Source organism: Camelus bactrianus, chromosome 5 (assembly GCF_048773025.1).
Source record: "Camelus bactrianus isolate YW-2024 breed Bactrian camel chromosome 5, ASM4877302v1, whole genome shotgun sequence".
Lineage (NCBI taxonomy): Eukaryota > Metazoa > Chordata > Mammalia > Artiodactyla > Camelidae > Camelus > Camelus bactrianus.
This window is the reverse complement of record NC_133543.1, coordinates 78,620,737-78,641,725: the sequence shown is the minus strand read 5'-3', so window position 1 is coordinate 78,641,725 and position 20,989 is coordinate 78,620,737. Positions and strand designations below refer to the sequence as shown.

Sequence of the window (20,989 nt, the reverse complement as noted above, 5' to 3'; positions counted from 1 at the left end):
CTGAAGCATCAGGAACCCAACGGGGAGCCCTGGAGCCAGCATTGCCCCACCGAGTTGTCCCTCTCAGGCTGGAATGTGTACCCCTATGTGACTCAGTCCCCCACGGGCCTGCCCCCGGAAAAGCTTGACCTTGAAGAAGGAGGCTCCTCTGCCCCACGACAGACTCCGAGGGCACTGACAACTGGAGACCATATGCTGACAGCCCTGGGTGGGTGGGTGGGGGCAAGTCCCTCCTCCAGCGGGAACTGCGGCAGCTCACCTCCAGTCTCCCACGGAGATCTATCCAAGCGATCCTTCCTGACTGGTGCATTTACTAATATGCAGATCTTACATGGTATAAATAACAATTCACACTGTTATACACTGGGTGAACTGCCGTTATAGAAAAGAATGATTTTACAGTCAAAGAAATTCACAATTTACATATATATAAGTAACATTTTAATATTTTAAGTCAGCACTGGCCCCAGAAATCCCATGTTATATGTTTGCTGTATGCTTTCCTTCCTTGTTCAAATGAATTTGATTAAATTCAGTTATCAGCACACTGTGTGCCAGACGCTGTTATGAATTACAAATAAAACCTCAGGAAAAAAGCCTCTTACCTGAGTTTTATTATCTGGATTTGATAACTAGGTCAAGAGAGTTGATTTGTTCTGAATAAATAAGTGACTGTGTAGAAGTGTTCCGGAAGATAAGATTTTCTTCAGAGCTCTAGAACTCTGGGCCTGGGATGACAGATGTAAGGATATAAGAAGTATTATAAGAAAGCACAAATTTATCCCCAGAAGTCATGGAAATGACTTACAAGTGTTCATTGTAATATTTTATATCCAACCTTTCCCAAAAATTATAGTCAAAGAACTTTGCTCCTCAGATCAATCAGTTAATTCACTTGCTAGGGAATACACCATAAGATACTATCTCTTTGTCATTTATTAAATTCACATATATACTGGGATCTATTTTTAGATTCTTTCATCAGTTCCACTACTTGTTCTATCCTTATATGAACAACCTAGCAATTTAAGACCATGGCAAGTTCTCCCTCATTGTTATTTTTCACATTCCTCTTAGTGATTTGGTCTTCCCCTAAAAACCTAGGTGCGATTCTAATTTGAACTGTATTAAATTTATTTATTAATTTTGAGACTCTACTATATTGACTTTGCATCTAAGACCATTATATGTCTTTCCACTTGTGTAGATTTTGTTTCATGTGTAGATCCTATACTTTTTAAATTTTTTAGTTGAATTCATTTTTAAATATTCTATGTCTTGAAACTACTGTGAATGGAAATTTTTCTACTTTCATTTTTGTGTGTATTTACATAGTAAGAAAAACTATTATTTTTTCAATATTTATGTTACATCCAATAACTACATCTAGTTTTCTTATCTTCCAATGTTTATATCAACTTATGCGTGTTATTTCAGTTTTCTGTTATTTAACTACATCTGTTATAACCTCCAAGGCAAAGTTATCCAGTTATGGAAAGAAAGGGCATCCCTACCTAATCCCTGACAATAACCAAAATTTTTTTTGCCTGCAATATTATTATTATTATATATTAATTATTGGTTTTTGTAAATACTCTTATTAGTTTCTTCCTGTTCTGATTTAGAGGTTTTCTTAGGAATGGCTGCTGAATTTTATAAAGTAACTTAACATCACCTATTGATTTGATTAGTTGTCATTCTTTATTTTCTTGATGTAACAAACTAAGTTAAGTTTTAAAATCTGATAAATTTCTGATATTGAACCACATTTGTGTTTCAGAAACAAACCTTACTTGGTGTATTATCTCTTGATACACTGCTGGATTCTATTTGGTAGCATTTTATTTAGAATTTTTATATCTATGTTCCACAATTTTTTGTACTGTCTGTGTTGGGTTTTGCTATCAAATTTTTACTAGGTTTATAAGATGAACTGGGGAGAATTTCCACTGTAAATGACCTGGGAGTGTGTAGATAGCATTGGCATTACCTTAATGATTACATAAAACTCATCTGTAAATTCATTTGTTCAGGTGCTTTGTTCAGTGATAGAGCGTTCATCTTTTCCATTCTCACCCACAATAAGTTGTCTTGTTTACATTTGGCTGTTATCTCTTTGACCCAACTATATTTCATCTTTATCACTTTAAATATGTTTCTTATATAATACATATCTAGGTTTTGGGCGTTTTTCTGATCTAATCTAGTAGTCATTATTTTTAAGGGGTAAGATTTCTTCTATTTCTATATCTTGTAATTATTTAAAATTTTTAATTTTCTATCTAGTTATATATAATATATAACAAATTATATAATATATGTTATATATTACTATGATTTAGACTTCCTCTCCTCATTTCCTTTCTTATTGGGGTTGGTCCTGTTTGATCCTTCTCCTCAGGTGAGATGGTCTGTTATCCTGGTGGGAAGAGGGTGCTTAGCTCCAGCGACAGGGTCTCCATCGCCCTTCTCTCCTCTCCAAAACCTGCAGCTGCTGGTCTCCTGCCCTCTAGCGTCCACTGCGGCAGCGACAAGTTTGATGCCCAGCTGTCTTTTTCTTTCTTTCCCTCCTCAGAGTTCAAAAATGATGTCAGGTGATGTCAGATGGGTGTCCTCTGTCTTCAGCCCAGTCTGGAACTTGAGGAGCAATTCTAATCTCTAGAATCAGATATCCCTTCAGGTCAAAGTGTCTTCAAGTGTGTAACGGTTGCTTCTCCTTTGTCTATGCCGTTTGCTCCTTTCGCTGTCCCATTCTCCATGCTTTATCTCTTGCATCTAGGCTCCAAGTCTCTTACTTTGCCTTTCATGATTGCTGCTTCTGTATGGCTTTACTCTGTGCTTCGATATGTATACTGCACTTTGTTTTCTCAGTCACTAATCTGGGCTTCCCTGTCTCTCCCAAGCTGGTGGGGGTTGGCAGCACTCCTTGGTGTCCCCTTGCTTGTAGACACATGACTCCAATCTGCCTCCAACTACTGAATTGATTGTTAGTTGGTTGATTGGTTATTTTCCTTGAGAAATTCCTGGGGGTGGGGGTTGCCTTAGTCCACGGGGGCCTGTAACAAAATACCACAGACTCGGTAGCTTATAAACAACAAACATTTATTTCCTTTTTTTGATTCTTATTTTTTTATTGAAGTGTAGTCAATTTACAACACAAACATTTATTTCTTATAGTTCTGGAGACCAGAAGTCTCAGGCCAAGGCAGCAGAACTTTTCCTCCACGTCCCACCAGCACCCTAAAGGACCACCTCTCCTCCAGATTCACAGATTTCAAGGTGCGGATTTCCAGGCTCTCCCCTAGCCTGGAAGACCTCCTGCACACAGTCCCAGGCCTCGCTGGTGCCCAGCTTCCCGAAAGCCCCACAGCTGCCTGGCTCAGCAGAGGCTGGAAGATTAGAGCTGGGAGAGGAAGGGAAGGGGCCTCACAGTCAAAGAGGTTGAGAATGGAGGGTCTGGAATGTAGACATGTAATGACCAACCCAAGGTCATTTAATGACCAACGCAGGGGTTGTAAAAAGTGTCCATTGTCAGTCTGTGAGCCTGTGTTCGTCTTTGAATTTTGAAGAACTCACAACAGAAGGCAGCACCCCGGGGACACAGAAGTGGTGGCCAGCGCTTTTCCATCTACATCAGCGGGCCAGACTTGTTACAGTTTTTTTCCAGAAATAGGTTTGTTTAAGTTGTTGGGGAGGACAGTGTCATTTCCAATATTAATTCTTTAATTGGATAACAGGAATTCTTTGATGTAACTCATAAGACCCTTTTTTTTTAATAACAAACATATAAGCACCTGGGTCAATATATGTGGCATTTCTCTCATTCATAAGAACAATCCATTTAAAGGTGAAGAAATTCAATATTCTCTTTTCATTATTTTTTTTTAAAAAGCAGTGGTTGCTTTTTTCCCATTGTCTTAAATAAGATCTTAGAATCAGAAAAAGTTGGCAGAGACAGCCGCCTACTTTCATACCATGAACAACCTTTGCTCACTCAGCAGTGAGTGATTTTTAGACTCAGTTCCCTGGAGCCCTGGAGGTTTCAGAAGGAGGGAAAACCAGAGGGCGTCAGGCCTCACTCCAGTCCTCTGGGCTAAGCCATGACCTTTTATTAAATTTGTTTGCATTTCACAAGATATCATACAAACAAAAGTTTCCCTGGCTGAAACAAGTTTGAAAAACACTTCTTTAAAGTCATTCAAGGTCAGTTTCCCAGCAATTAATGTATTTGGTTCCCTAATCCAAAGTATTTATATCCTCCAACTCTAATCCCATAATCCGACCTTGGTGCTCTAATACTGATCTTCTACATTAAATGCTTGTGCTTTACGTGGACGCTGAAGGACTTATTCCTGTAAACATTTTGAAACACCATGATTCATGCTTTTCATTGCCAACGTCTGTGCTCCTGTAAATGGGAATCGTGTTCTTTGTGCTCACTTGCTGCTCTGTTTTAAAGGACAGCAAGAGATGGTGAAAAGACTGTGGACCCTTAAAAACAACCGCTGAATCGGTTTTGCCCTACGTGGAAGCAGCCGGGAGAAGGACTGGGTCTCCCCACCCCCGCCACTTTCCCTCCTCCCCAGCCTGCCTCCCATCCATTCCCAGTTCTCTCAGAATCAGCCCCTAGTCACCTTACAAGCCTAGATGCCTCTTCCTTGGGGCGGCTTTCTCCGGTCCCTCTCCCCAAACAAAGCTAATTTCCCTGTTCTGTGCTTCTCACAATGGTAAATATTTAATTACATATTAATTGTCTCTCTTACTAACCATAAACTCCTTGGAGATACGGTTTTCCACTGTGCCTCTACCGCTTAGCATGGAGCCTGGCACAAGACAGATGCCTAATAACAACTGAGCAAGTGAATGAATGATCACTGATGCCTCCACATTTAAAGTATTGCAGGTAACCCTTCAAGCGTCCATTAACCCCTGCAATGAACAAGTTGTCATTCAGGCTGAATATGGTGGAGAATACAACTAGCTATTTAACCTTCAGGAGTGTATTCCCTAACTGAGAAAAAGGAGAAAAAAACATAGAAAAGACAGCCAACAATTATTGGTAGATTAGAGACTAGTTTCCTGGTTCTTGGTTCATGGAATGAAAAGTAAAGAAGCAATTGATTGGATCTGCAGATGCTTTTGAAATTGAGAGAAAGGAGAGAAGGGAGGTTTGATGCTACTTTTTGATGGTAGATAAAGAAGAGGGGAGGTTTATAACTGAATCTGCTGTACACCTGAAACCAACACTGTAAATCAACTACACTTCAATAAAAAATTTTTTAAAAAGCAAAGAAAAGGGTAGGGTAGGAAGTGACTGTGGGACAGGCGTAGGGTAGCTACAATTGCAGACATGGAAGAGCCTTCTTCAGTCACTTAGCCAGTTCTCATTGGGTATTTACTCTGTGGTCGGCATCACTCCCCAGAAAGCTCATGGGGTTTTGCTAAGTGCAGTGGGGGCCACTGGAAGGTTCCAAGGAGAGAAATGCCAGGTTTAAGCAGAAGAATGACGATGAGAGGATAGTTTGTTTAGATCGGGAGATTTTTCTGAAGAGCAAGACAGTCTGAGGCCAGAAACAGGGACAGGTCATGGAGGGCTTTGCACCTGGGGTGAGGAGTTTGGACCTTGTGCTCCAGGCCTCGGAGGGCTGCTGGGGGTACTTTTAACAAAAGCATCAAAGAGTGTCAAGATCAAAAAGGCTGACCTGAAGGTCCTATCTAATTCACAGTGTGACCTCCAACTTCTCTCATGACCCTGTTGTGGATTTATTCAACAACATTTTAACACGTGTGAGACACCATGTACACACCCAGATGAAGGCACGTGGGTGTAAACACTCATCTCTGTGGGTGTAGGAAGCAGCCGTCCAGGACCCAGGAATTAGGACCGTAAAGAGTTGGCAGCTTCCAACTCCATTTGATCAGGAGTGTTTTCTGCAACAGCCCTGCGGGGAGGGATTCTGCTGTCACACCTGGACCAAGCGGGAAAGAGGCTCTTCCTCAGTCAGCCAGGTCAGGAGGGCGCCAGGTCGTGGTCGTCTCTGACCTGAGGCGTTGCCGCCCAGGGAGTTCACCTTAAGGTAAGGGGCTGACTGCTGACAGGGTGCCAGGAAGTGCTGGTGATCAGAGAGGTCTTGTCTCTCCTGAAACCAGACCACATGGGCAGCTGCCTTCACCCACCTGGGAAGCCAGCCCTGGACATTACAGATACCCAACTGGAGAGCTTCGAACAGATCAAAAATGAGATTTTTTAAATTAATGCATCTATCTATACACTTACAGGTGTTTCAAGCCAGGGGAGCTTGGTTCTAATTCCCATTTTGCCATTTACTATCTTTGTGACCCTGAGCTACTGATCTCACCTACCTGAGCCCCTGTTTACTTATCTGTAAAGTGGTTGACTTGACTAGATCACAGTTTTCCAGTGGAATAATCCCATGGGCAGGGGGAAGTGCGAAGGGCATCGAGGGGCTAGGTGGATGCAACACCCCCACCTCCACTGCAGGGCACAGACCAGATTATCCATACGACTTCCACAAGGAAACATCTCTGCAGATAGAATAAGGGAAACATTGGGAAGAGCAAGAGTTCTCAGAAAGCACACCGCTAGCTCTCTTTGAGAAGGAGGAAGTCCATCCAGGACATATTCCTGGGGCCAAGGCAGTGTGCAGAGTGGGTTTAAGTTTAGAAGGTTGCTTATAGTTTTCACACTGAAGCCCTGTAGCTTCCGACGATGCAGGAAGGGGTGTGGGCCATTCACCGAGCAAGCTTCGAAGCCGAGATTGGTGGGAGGCAAAGTGAGACACGAGGAGGAGGCCGGGCCACTCAGGTGCCCTAGACTTAAAAGGCCACGAAGCAAGGGAGTCTCCATCTGCTGTCCTGCTCTCTGGGGCGCCAAGCTGTCTGCCTCCCTGTCACACAGGGAGAGATTTCAGTTGCTTGGACCTAAATCCTTTCTGCTCATTCCAGCGGCTGGTGCCAAGGAGCATTTCCACCCAGAGCTGTAAGGCGAAACTTATTTACAGGGGCAATGCCTTGCCCATCGAGATCGGATGAGTTGGTTTTCTTTGTGAATGGGAGGAAGGTAAGTGTGTTGGGTGTTACTACCATGGTTTGCAGAGACAACAGGAAACTTCTAGTACACTTGTGGCCCGTTTGTGTTGAGACCCCTCCAGTCACGGACAAGAAGCCAGGGACCGGGAACCAGGCTTATTTGTCCTGTCCTCCACTCAGCTGGGGCTCGGCCTCTGGGAATGCGGGGAGGAACTAAAGCATTGGGGTTAATCAAGGTGCTTTGGTGTCAGACAGCCTTGGTTCCAATCCAGCTCTTCTGGTTACTGTATGATGTTCTGCAAGTTACCTCATCTCCCTGAGCCTCAGAACACACATCTTTAGAATCCACTTCCTATGGCCGTTGTAAAGATTAAAAGAGAGACGCTTGTTTCACTGATTAGGAACCTCTTAAATGCTCTGAGCCCTTAGCACTGGGCCTGATATTCCAGAAGCATGCTATTCCAGTAACATATCTCAGGAGGACAAGAAATGGAGGATTCTTTATTTTTCTGTTTATGAACTTAATTTTTCTGTTGAGTTTGCTTTCTTCAGAATTAGCTGAAATGTAATTGCGGTCAATTTCCAGCCCTCTCTTTCCCTGAATTGCAGTTAAGTTCCTTCCACGACACTTCCCTGGCATTCTCTCCGCCAGCCCTCACCATCTGTCCACACAGCCACTTGTTAACCTGCAGTGCCCTCTGCCCGGCCCGTTCCTCTCCTGAGTCTCTCCAGGGAACCATTCTCTAGCTCCACGATATGCGGCTTCTCCGGGGTCTTGTCACCTCTCCTCCAGGGCCCCTCAGCCTTCTGATCCCGTAGACCTAAGTGGGATTTGGTCATGAGGCCTCACCCCTGTCCCTCATGGGGGTTTGGCCCATGGAAGCACAGAGCCTCTATGTGCCCATCCCTTCTGTTCTCCCTTCTGTTCTCTCTCCTATATCCAGTCTCCACGGCCCCCTATGTCCTTCCAGGATTGACCATCATTACTCAGTTATTCCACTGGCCGAGGCTTTGGAGGCTCCTTCCTCTAGTTTCTATTCTACATCCCACCCGAGTCATGAGCCCTAGAATGAAGTGGTTGCAGCCAGAACAGGGAAGAAGTCAAGGTTAGAGAAAACACAGGTTGTGTGGTGGGGATGGAGTCAACTAGATAATAAAAATGTTATCCAACCACATTCTCATTAAATGCTTTTAAAGGACCTGGGGCGGAAGTAAGGGCAGGCAGAGGAGGTCTCCTTCTTTCAGTGATAAGAACCCCCCAGAGATCCAGGAGCAGCTGAATTGTAATATTTCAACTCGGAAGCATCTTTCTGTACTTTTTATTCTTTGAGGTCCACACACATCTGTTTTTCTTCTGGGGAGAAAGGAAGAACCTCACATGAATAGCCCGTTGTAGCTTTCTTTCCTCTGATTCAGCAGAGTGGCTGAAGGTGTTTGAAGGACACCCAAAGACAAAGTCAAAGGAAATAAGCAAATGGGAAAGAAGCACCAAAGAAGGTCTCTCCATGGCTTTAGATGCTAAATCCCCCACTTTGCAAAGTGAGGGAGAGAGGAATTCTAGGGTTCCTCCAGAGCTGCCCTGGGTCCTGAGGTGGGGCCACAAGGCTCACCATTGGCCACTCTGCTGTGATGAGCGGGGTGGTGGCTGGCACACTCGGGGAGCACGCCAGAACGCAGCAACTCCCCCTACCTCCCCTTTCTGCCACCAACTCTTTGGATCCCTGATGTTACCAAGCGAGGTGTCTCAGAGATGCCAGAATAGAAACCCTTCCTATTCAGCTCTCTTCCCTCAAGGAACTTTCACACACACACACACACACACATATACACACACTCACACACGTACACACATACACACATACACACACACACACACACACACACACACACAGCATCCAAGTCCCTCTCCTGTTGGAAATATTTCAAAAGTGTAAAAAACTGGGTTGGAAGATTCCACAAAATTAGATAGTGGAGCGAACATGAACAGTATACCTGCCGTCGGCATCTTCACACAGCAGTGGTTCCCAGCTCTAGTCACAGATAAGAGCGTTGTGGCACAGTTGTGCGGTGATTCTCCTGCTCTGTGAATTTATGTAAAAGCTGTTTGCTTTCAGGCCTAATATTATACCCCAGTTAGTAAACCACGCGGGCATGCCACTGGGTCACCCATTCTACCCCCATCACAATCTCTTTGCTGTTTCTAATGCAGGTGATAGAGAGGAATGCGGACCCTGAAGTCACTCTGCTCACCTACCTACGAAAGAACTGGACCCTTTTGAACAAGGCCTTGGCCGTGTCTGTGTTTGCCTTAAAGCTCAGGCCAGCTGCAGTTATGAGAACTAATCAAACCTCCTCATCCTCAGACAGCCAGGCCCCTTGGCCTTGCCTTCTATTTGCTTTTGGCAATGGTTCTAAAGATATCAGGTTAATTGGGCTATTTGGATAGGATAAAGTTTCCCCAGAGTTTCTTATATCTTGATTTAATAGCCATGAAATAGAAGCTAAGCCCTTTACTTCAGCACTAATTATTCCTTTAAGGGCCTTCCAGATCCCCAGGAGGGTGGTTATATAATAGAGATTTGTGCATGTTCCCTGCCCTGGAGGAAAACCAAATTCTCCAGATTCAGGAGGAGCATGTGTCATAGGAGATTACCTTTCTCTACGTTCTATTTTCTCACGGCAGAATTTTCCCTACCATTCCATATTCTGAAATTTAGATCTTCATAATGGCAAACTTGTTTTAGTTGGTAAATCCAATGGATGGCTCATAGAAGCCAAAAAAAAAAAAAAAAAAAGACAGACATTACAAGGTTTGTTTAAAAGCCCACATGGTTTTTAATTAGTTGTCAATGTTTTAAAATTAAGAAGTCTCATATTTTTTTAAAGTGGGAGTTTCTCGTGGACAACGGAAAGACAGTCATTCCTGCTTGGCAGCAGTCTTGCTTAGGGCTGACTAGGCACTGTCTGTCGTCCCCCATTTAAAATGGTGCGCAAGCTCTCCAATTACACCCAGCCCATCCCATTTATTTACATACCTCTCTAATAAGCATTTATAATTATGACTTAATTTAGATCAAGTCTTATGGTTCTTAAAAAAAAAGAAAGTCAGCAATTCCGAAGTCCACTTGGCCAGTTTAGTAAATTACATCCAATCCGTAAACTGTGTGGAAATGGACCACAATTAGGGAGAAGGATGACTAAAGAGAGGGGGTAGAGGCTGAGCACTGGGATTGGACCTGGACCAAGCGGGAGCAGAGGGACTCTCCTGTCGGGATATGACAATAAGGATAGGAGTTCTCTCCGAAACTAGCAACACATTAAACTGCTAAACATAAGTGTTCCTCTTTCAGTTACATGAGTGGAAGCCAAAAGAATACCTGTAATGAAACAGGATTTTCCCAAGGGCTTTGACATCCTTTATGCTACTAGATGCTTATGATAAGCCTGAGAATTTCAAGTAGGTATCACTGTTCCCTCTTTGCAAGTGAGAAAGCAGGCAGGGAGAGGTTAGCATGTCCTGGGTCGCACAGCCAATAAGATACAGAGTGGCCTTGACCGAGACCTGGAGGCAGATGAGTGACTTCTCAGACCTGCACCTCACCCCCCAGAGAGGATGTTCCTTTTTAGTGATCCCCTAGGGAGGCAGCTCTACTGGAGGTGGTGGGTCCGCCTGGGAGTCTTTCCTTGACCACCCCCTGCAGTACGCCTCACAGGGACCAAGTACGCCTGCGGAAGAGGGGGCTGCGGCGCCTGCACGGTGATGGTGTCTAAGCGGGACCCCGCGTCCGAGAAGATAAGGTATCCTGCCCAGACACCCAGAGGCCAGGCTTCATTCTCATATCACAGCTGAAGACCATCTCAAAGGACCTTCCAGCTTTGTGATTCTAACCCTCTCTGGGTCTTAGATCCCTCCAAAAATCTGATTAAAAAACTGTGAGCTTTTACAAAAACTAATAACGTTTTACATACGGTTTCAGGGAAATTGTAGACCTCCCAAGGCCTATTTATGCCTCCCAGGTTAAGAAACCCCAATTTAGGCCAACCATTCATTTCACAGATGAGGAACCTGAGGCTCCAAAGGATGAAGTAACTTGTTCAATGTCATGCAGCTAGTAAGTTGTGGAACAAGGACTTGATCCCATGTTTCTTGGCTCTCACACTAATGTTCTTTCTCCCATTGGGCTGGACCTGGGCTATAATTCCATCCTTTAATTAAGGGCCAGATTCCAGGACTTGAGCTGCTCTCAAATCCACTGGCCCAAGAAATCAAGAAATGGCCTCAGGGCACAGATCATCCAACTCTGCTGAAAGACCTTACACAGAGAGTTTAAAATTAACAAGCAAAACAATTCTCAAATATGGTCAAAAGACAAAGGTGTACATCTTACCTGTTACGGGACTGATGTCGTAAATGAATAGTAGGTGGAGTATCCCCAACAAGTCCAGACCCAGGTCGGTCTGTTCTGGGCTTGGGAAGTTTTTCTGAAGTTCAGAATGCTCATACTCCCCCTAAGGATCCCCATTTCCTACAGATAATACCAAGGCAGCCTAGAGGACTCTCAATTCTCCCTCCTGGTCACCCCACCCTTTCCCCATCCTCTAGGTTAAGTCACAGACTTGGGGGTTTTCTGCTGCCCTTCTTGGGTCCCAGGTTCCCCATCAGGCAGAACTGTGTTACTCTTTTTGATTTCCCTCATGTTTCTCATATAAAGACACTTTTCTGTCACGGCGTGCCTGATTCCCATCTGTTCTCTGTATGGGGCTGCTGTCACCACTGTGGAGGGTGTTGGAAGCATCAAAACCAGGCTTCACCCCGTGCAGGTAAGTGCACGTGCTAATCTTCTCACTCCTTAATTCTATCTTTTTAATCAATGCTGTGTTGACTGTGCTGCCTGGGGCTTCTAGGTTGCAATCCGGTAAGTAGAAGCTTTGGATGCATATTGATCAAGATAATAATACTTGTTAAGTGATTTAAAAGAAAGCTAAACATCATCCACATTTCATTAGATGAACATCTTTCTTTTTACTTTTTTTGCTTGAATGATAACAGCATGATGAAAACATTGATGAATGCCTGTTAGACTCTGAGGCAGAACAAATATTGTACAAAGGGTATTACTCATGGAATAAAACCTCTCTGAGGCTAACAGCGTAAAATTCAAGATTATTCCCTGTGGCATGGAGGTCTTGGGAGTAAAATCAGAATTGAGCTTGACTGAACCAGAGCACCAGGACAATCGTTTCTCCAAATCTTAACTTGAAGCCAGAACAAAGGGGCTGGTTTGGAGAGTACCATGACATGCGTTGGCAAAAACTCTTCAGTTCCTCTGTCATTGTCACAAGGGGTTGAAGAGTCATAGGTCCAGACCCACTAACTCCGCAAGTCCTTCCAGGCAGGAGGGACCACTTGAGAATCAATCCTACGGAGGTCAGCAAAGGCAAAGGACCCAGCAGAGTTTACTAGAGTCTCTGAGAAGGTCAGAGAGGATGTTCACACCAAGGCAGATAAGCCTGAATCCTAGAATTATACCGCAGTCTGAAATCTAGAGCAGGGCTTGCCAAGCTCTAACGTGCCTAAGAATTAGCTAGGAGCTTGTTAAAAATGGAGAGTCTGAGTCAGGAGGTTTAGAGCAGAGGCCTGAGATTCTGCATTTTCTATAAGCCCCCTCCCAGGATGGAACCAACACCGCTGGTCCATGGACTACACTTTAAATAGCAAGGATCTGAAACACAGTCCAAACTCTTGGACCTCTGACAGTAGAGCTCCTTTTGAGCCAGCACAAAAGAATTTAAAGAAGAAAGTAACAGGTCTATAGTAAATAGTCTCCAAGTTCATCCAAAAGGGGTGGCCCGTGGCCAGAACCAAGCTGAGAAAGACGCAGGGGTGTTCAAGAAAAGTGTTTTTGAAATTACACACACTTTCCTTGTCATTATTGATTTCTGGAGAATTCTTCTCCATCTGGGAAGGAAGGCTGCACACTGCTGATTCCCAACTAGAAGGATCTGGGCATCAGAGCTTGAGAAGCAAATGTAACAACAGAGCACAGCTTCTGAGTCCCCTCTTCCAGGAGCAGCAGAGGATAGGGGACAGTGGCTGGCTCTGTCCAAGGGGAGGGCGCGCAGCTCAAGGGAGCGGATTCCACCGAGACAAGGCGGCCCAGAACGTGGTGGGAGGTGGCGGCTGCAGGAAGGCAGGGCCTATGACCATGCCTGTGTCTTTCTAGGAGCGGATTGCCAAGAGCCACGGCACCCAGTGCGGCTTCTGCACCCCAGGGATGGTGATGTCCATGTACACGCTGCTCAGGAACCACCCGCAGCCCTCAGAAGAGCAGCTCATGGCAGCCCTGGGGGGTAGGTCTGACTCGAGAAAACCCACTACCCGCCCGAGGCCAGGGAGCAGTGTGTCCGGGGCTGCCCCACCCCCTCTCCCCCACAGTTTCACTGCCGGCTTGCTCAGGGATGCCCTCGGTTGTTTCTAAGGTGGCTGCAGTCCACCCAGGAGCAGAGAAGAATGTCCAGCTGCACCCCACATGTCAAAGTGCTTGCTAGAGAACTAAACACTGCACGGGGCCCACCTCAACACCCCACTTCTCTATCCAGTGACTTGTGTGGCTGTCTTCGTTAGGGTTGTTGTAACAAAATTTCACAAGGTGAGCGGGTTAAAACGACAGGAATTTCTTCTCTCACAGTTCTGGAGGCGAAGAGTTTCAAGTCAAAGCTCTAGAGGAGGATCCTTCCTTACATCATCCTAGCTTCCAGTGGCTGACAGCAGCCCTGGTGCACCTTGACTCAGAGATTCATCACTCTGATCTTTGGCTCCATCTTCCTGGGCCTTCTCCCCTGCGTGTCTCCCCTCCCTCTTCTTATAAATTCACCAGTCACTGGGTGAAGGCCTGCCCTAATCCAGTAGGATCTCATCTTAACTGGATCACATCTGCATCTCTGCACATTTCCAAATAAGGTCACATTCATAGGTTCCAGGGATTAAATCCTTTAAAATCTGCAGTGGGTTGAAATTACTAAAAAAGTATCCCTTTTGAAGGCTCAATAAACCTCATGTTCAAGTGTCAACAATCCCTAAACAAGTCAAACAAGTCATCAGATACACAAATTCTTAGGTTGAGACCTGAACAGTGAGCACAACACACTCTCCAAATCTGCCAGTTGCTGGAAGATTTCCTTTACTCTCTCTGTTCCATTACAGAAAATCAGGTCAAGTCATCTAAAATCCTGCCTTCCTTAGGTCCGTCCACTCTTTGAGGTCCTTCAACAGCTACTCACCCCTCAAGCATGGCCAAGCCTACCCCCCTTCTCCTGGCTTTCAGACCAGTCTAACAAGTGGCCTCCCAAACTCACTCCTCCTCCACAGCTCTGTGACTCCTCCTGGCCAGTCTCCTCCCCAACCTCCATCCTCCACAGTTTCCACTTCTGCACCTTTGCTCATGCTGCTCTGTGAACCCCAAGTGCCTCTTCCCTATTCTCCATCAATCCATTGCTTCCCCATCCTTCAAGTCCAAGTTTCTTTGTGAAGCCTTCCCAGATGAACTTCATTCCACACTGATCCTCCTCCACCCTGACCACCCCAAGTCTTCATCCATGGAAACCTAAGGTCCTTACATTGTACCATGAAATAGAACTGCCTGAAGACCTCTTACATGCAGATTCCTGGGCTTGTCCCCAGACATTCTCATTCAGGAGAATCAGAGAAGGGCCAGGGTCTGCAAGGACCTAAAATCCACTGAAGGGCACTACTAATAATCTGTCCAAGGAGTGACACTTCACTCATATAGTGCCTTAGAAAAAACCTATATTTTCTTATTTGGGGCCCTCTGTATCTTACACAGTATCTGAAATATAGTTGTTGTCGATAGATATATGTTGAATAAATAATTTAATAGGTGGATGACAGTGAGCTCACCAGATGGACTATTATCTTCTTTAGAACAAAGAATAAAACTAGAATTGAGGTGGGAGGAAGGATAATTGTCTAAGAAGAAGAAAAAGGCAGTAATCCATCTGGCAGATGCTTAAATACTCTCAAAAACAAAACACCTAGGTTTGTTTTAACTTTCTAAAGAAATCAGTGAAAATAAAGCCTACTGACGATCGTATTTCTTCTCTGATTAGGTAACCTATGCCGCTGCACTGGGTATCGGCCAGTTCTTGCCAGTGGAAAGACCTTTTGCTTGGTGAGTAAGAGACTGTGGGAACACCCCACAGAGCAAGAATGACAGTGACAGCTGGTCCAGGCTGGGACTACAGGAGCTGAATTTTTTAGAACACCTAAATAGACCATAAGGAAGACCACATGAGTTAGCTCCAGCTAACTCCCGGGAGTGCCTGAGCTCTTTGTTGTGGGAAGGGTGAACGTTACACCACCTTTGATGCTCCGTATCACACCACAGCGAAGCCAGGTGATCTAGCCAGCCAGACAGACATCTTCCAAGACTAGTCCAACAAGGCATCAGGACAAGACAGGTAGGAGGCCTCCAGCAAACCCAGGGAGACAAGCAAAGGCACGGGGTTTGCTTTGGAGAGGCAAGGTTAGTTCCAAGAATCTAGACCAGCTGGGAAGTATGAGCAGATACAGAAGTCAAAAATACAGAGTGGAATCCAAAATTTGCCCCAACTACGGAGGGCAGGGAGTTTCCTTCACAAAATGGGGATACTTTACTGGGCTGCTGTGAAGATCAAATAAGAAATTGCAGTCATGCAGCAAAGTCTTGCTTGGCACTTAGTGAGAATTCAACAAATAATTTCTACTGTCATTGAGGATGCTGTTGATGCTATGAATAGTGTTTGACAGGGAGACCAGACACCTCTGATCATCCTCCACTGAGAGCAGGATGGATGTGGGCAGTACCACCCTTAGACCCTGCAAGGGGGACCCCACACTTTGGAAGGCCCTTCATTAGTCCTCCTCCGGCCTTTCTTGAGAAGTCATGGGGCCAAAGTAACTTGTTCACTTTAAGCCTCTACCCTTTTCTAGACCAGCTCCAAATATGATCTTGACCCCATTCCCAGGCACAAGCTTCTTCTCCAAGTCCATCTTCCTATGGCAGATCATAAAAACCAGCAGGTGCACCCCAAGACCAAAGAGTGGCCAATGATTGCCTATTTTTAGAGGAATTGGACGGAGCTTGAACATTCAGTCTGGGGTGTGTGAGGCCCCTCACAGTACAGGACAGAGCCAGATAGGAGGACCTCCATTTGTATTGCCTCAGCCCCACAAATAGTAGATGTGGGCCTGGAAGTAGACCAGGAGGTGTGTCCCACTCCCCAGAGCCAGGCAGGTCTCTGGTGTGTGTGTGTCTCATCTTTTGCCACACAGGGGAGCCAAAGTTGATGAGCTGAGAAATAAAATATAATAGCTTGTAAATCCATCAAATTATTGGTGTAAATGGAAAAGCACTTGTGAAATACAAATAAAGGAAGGTAAAGGAAATCTCTCTCCCTCTGGAACGTGGATGTTATCCACCTTTCCAGGCACAGACTCTGGGGATAAAGGCAAAAATATAGTCAGAGACCCACCCAGCAGCCAACAGGCCCCAGGGACCTTAATGGGTAAAAGGAACTGAGTCCTGGTAGGAATACTCAAGGCTTCTATCCACCGGGCAAGAGAAGACTGGCTTTTTCCATTGCCACTGACTCATGGCCCATTATGGAAATGCTCAGAGTTTTGAGCGAGAAAGGAGGCACTACTCTGTCGGCCCACTTGGTTTTGCTTCTTGTTCAGAATTAGGAAGATGGCAGCCCGAGACATTTGTGCAGACAGAGAACTGAAGTATCTGGAAGAAAAGTATTTTCCTAGAAACATAGGAGAAATTACTTGAGGAAGAAGATACAAGAAGTAAGCTTGGTGGAGATGGGAAATGAGAGAACCAGCAAGTGGAAACCTGCTTTAAAATTCATTGATTGTCCATTCATTCCTACTCAGTCCCATGCAGATCGCAAATTTCAGGGAGATCTGATTCCAAAATGATTTTCTTTTTTCTTCTTTTCATCTTTATTTTTTTTCTTTTCTTTGTTTTAAGGTCCTTATATAAATGATAATATTCAATGTTGTTGAATCTTATATATGCTAGAAAATGGATAAATTGTTACTGCCTTGTTATCTGTTATCAATTAATTCTACCACTAAGAATTCACCTAAGAAAAAATTCAGAGATGTACACAAAACTGTACATCTAGTGAACAGAAATGTTCATTATGTTATTTATTAGTTATAAAATGTAGGGGAAAAACTAAACATACATCAATAACAAATTTTACCAATATATTATGGGATAGCCAGAAGATGGAAAAATTATATCTTAAAGATGTTTAAATGATATGGAAAAAGATTTATGATATAAATAAATACGGGAATAAATGAACAAAACAATAGGCAAATAAATAAACAAAAATAAATAAAAAGTATATTGTATTATAAATATAGTACGATATATGTTATATTAAAATATTATCAGAGGAACAGGATAATTATATTTATTTCTTTTATGTTTCTCCTTATTCTTTATTATTTTTTTATACTATATATTATATATTGTGTATATATTATATATTTTATATGTTCTACCTGTATCATTTTATTTGAAAAATCAAGCTAAAGAAGAAAGATTTTGTGAATATCCCTATTGCAATAGAAACCACCAAAAATGACTTTAAGAGTTTGGAGTCTCATTTAAATTGTGAAACCCTTTAAGGCACACACCCATTTACATGCTAAGTTTTTCATCTCAAGACCTTTCACTGTCCTAGGAGTCAAACGGCTGTCCACAGAACGGAACAGGAAAATGCTGCTTGGATCCAGGAGAAGATGATCTCTCCTCGCTCGGCGGGAAAAGTGATGTGAGTCCCTTGGTGTTTGTCCCCTCCCTGAAAGTATCGCTTAATGCCGGCCAGGGCTGAAACTGCGCTTGTTAGCTTTGCTGGCCATTCTCTGCTTTCCTTACCATCGTCCAGAGTGCACACACAAATAAACCACCTTTCATTTGGGAGCTGGGTAAAGCGGTGGTTCAGAGTCCACCCTCTGAGGAACCCCTTCACTCTCTGGAAGGCTGAAACAACAAAACAGAAACCCACTGAGACAGGAGGAAAAAGACCTGCCCAGCTAGGCTGAGTCCCGTCCTCGCCCGGCCCTCCAGGCAGAGTTGTCCTCTATCGCTGCCACCGCCTTGCAGAGAGAGGGCACTGCGACCCCGGAGGGCTGAGGAGCCCGGTCAAAGTCCCAGGGTGTGTTCATGACCCCACAGCTGGGAAGACCAGCCGGAAACACACCAGTCCCAGGTTTGCTCTCTGAGAGACACTTTCCAAAAAAGATTCACTGCCAAGTTCTTAAAGGAATCACTTAAAGAAGTTAGAATACAGGGGAAATAGCCTGCTCTCTGTAGACACAGAAATGTAAGCGAGCAGGGCCAGCCTTATACAAAACTGAGCCCAGCATCGCCCTGCTGTATCTGTTTCCAGCCTTCACATCTACCCGGTTCCCATTCTTGGCCTCGTCCATCACTTTATTTTGGTCTGAAGAAGGTGTGCAGTGGAACAGAGGGGTGTGCCAAGGACAGGGGGCTGCACCTCCGCCCCCCCGCCCCCCGCAGCCACTTCACAGAGGATCAGTGCATCTTGAAGGAGTCAATGCATTCTAAAGTCTGATTCTTGATTTTGTGGCCTCAGGAATTCAATCTGGGCAATGCATGGACTCTGGGGACCACCTGACTCACTTTAACCAAACCCAAAAGAACATGATATTTAAACTGGACCATGCCCCAATGTTCATTTATAAAGAGAAATACAATTTTAAGGTAGATCTTATGATCACTGAGCCACGTGTCCTTTCCCTATAAGAAAACATACGCAGTGAGCCACATTATAAGGAAAAGGCTGCTTGGTGAGCATGCACACAGAGCAGTTGTATAATCCTAAGGGGGATATCATAGAAGACCTCTCCCTGTGCATCAGGTAGACCTGCTGGATGGCAGGTGACTGCCCCCCTAATGTCCCTTCCCTTGCTGCTGTGTTAATATCTTCCATGGGGGAACTGTGATGTCTTGGCCTAGTACCTGTTTAGGAGAACTTTAATTCCTCAGCTCTGATTCACTACACTCGCTTTCCATTTCATTCTCAGACACTGTTGTATTTCTAGGTTTTAGAGATATGCCACATCATTGTCCCCAGCTACTGCCAACATTTCTAATTCCAACTAACACAAAAACTGATCATTCAGACGTTGGCAGGTAACACCTCAGACTGGGGTCCTACTTAGAACCTACCCAAGGAACAATTGCAAGTTTTCCTTCTGGAACCTGGGAAGGCCTTCAAGAGAAAGGAAAGAAGGGGGAGGGTTGGAAAAATGTCAGGTCATTTCACCTACTTTTCACAATTACCCTTCAAAATAGGCATTATTTCTACTTAATCTTTAGAGAGGTTAGGTAACTTTCCCCTGGGGGAATCAGAAGAGCCGAGGATAAACCCAGATCTGTCTGCCCCTCTGTCCACCCAGGCTGTCCCCCTACACAGCCCTATGGCCGGCGTCTCACAGTCCTCTCCTGATTGGTCTTACCTCTTTAGGAATGTTTTCTGGGAGGAAGTGTTTCCCAAGCTCAAACATATTTGATTCAGACAAGGTTACAGTTTGAGTAACTTTTCATAGTGCTTTAGTTTCCCAATAGGTAAAGTGGGGATAATAATTTAATTTCTTTGTACATTGTTGTGAAGATTAAATAAATTATTAATACATGTAAAAGCACTTGAAACATAAGCACTCCATAAATGTTAACTATTGTTATGAAATCAAGTTGTGGGTGTCGGGGGGTGGTGTTTACACATGGGCATGTATGTTTAGAGACATTTTTTCACTTAAACTCCAGGACTTCTCAGAGCTTTTATTAGAGTTTTGAATCCTGACTTGACAGGTGAGGGGATAGTGGTTGGGGTGCAATGGAGAGGATTTCCCAAGCGTACTTGACCTCTGATTGTTTTTCATAGACTGTCTTGGCTTTGTACAGGGTACTGTTTGAACTATTTCATAGAATACTCTTTTCTTTAGTATCATATTAGTGTCAAACCAGTATTTCTTTTACAAGATTCTTATTTAAAAACATTTGATTTGAACTATTTTCCCATCCACGGAGAGTCGAAGAGTTATTGCTATGTTCATTTTGCCTAATTAATGTAAAGAATTACAAAGCTGTTTCCAGTTGAGCGGGGCTCACAGAACCATCTTCTTCTGCCCTTTATAAAGATTTGCACAGAGTTATTTGCGAAAGAGGAGTTCCAGCCCTTGGACCCTACCCAGGAGCTCATATTTCCGCCAGAACTCTTGGTAAGATGAGTTAGGTGTTTCGTGTGCTTGTTTAAATGTCACTGGTTATAAGCTCAGTTTTCTAAAATCATCCTTTCCATCCTGTAAAATTAGCAAATAGTGGAAATGTTTGATCAAATCAGGATGCCTGTCCCTGCCCAGCTCACCAAGACCTGGTGGGGGCCCTGCACACGTCTCCTGAAGCCTTGGCTGGGGCTATTTTTAAAAAGATTTCATCCTTACTCTCATCATTGTCATCTGCAGTGTGTCCCTATTGACTGTCCCAAGCAACCCCGTTTCTCTCAGCTTCTCACTTGGTCTTTCCAGCCCCTCCAGGACACTGACCCCAAGGAGCACTTCCAGGGCCTCCCTATTCCTCAGCTGTCCCTGTCAGCTTCTCTTGAACATCCAGTGGTCTCATTCTACAAAATACCTACTTCTGAAGGGGTTCTGGTGTGTTTATTCATGGATTTAACAAACCTTAAATATTCAGCATATGCCAGGCACTATTCTAGGCACTGAACATACAGCAGAGTACAAAACTCACACAAAGATCTGCCCCTGAGGAGTTTGCAATCTGGTGGGAGAGACAGACAATGAGCAAGATGATTGATAAGAGAGATAGTATGCTAGCAA

General features: G+C 44.3%; 1 protein-coding gene across 1 annotated transcript; it reads left to right on the top strand.

Annotated features, from left to right (window-relative positions):
* Positions 1 to 7,027: 7,027 nt before the first annotated feature.
* On the top strand, positions 7,028 to 16,174 carry LOC141577628 (aldehyde oxidase 2-like). Its single transcript, XM_074363210.1, has 7 exons — positions 7,028 to 7,081; positions 9,260 to 9,315; positions 10,750 to 10,848; positions 11,763 to 11,871; positions 13,275 to 13,401; positions 15,178 to 15,239; positions 16,040 to 16,174. The coding sequence occupies exons 1-7, from the start codon at positions 7,028 to 7,030 to the stop codon at positions 16,172 to 16,174; spliced, it is 642 nt and encodes a 213-aa protein (XP_074219311.1).
* The last annotated feature ends 4,815 nt before the right edge of the window (positions 16,175 to 20,989 follow it).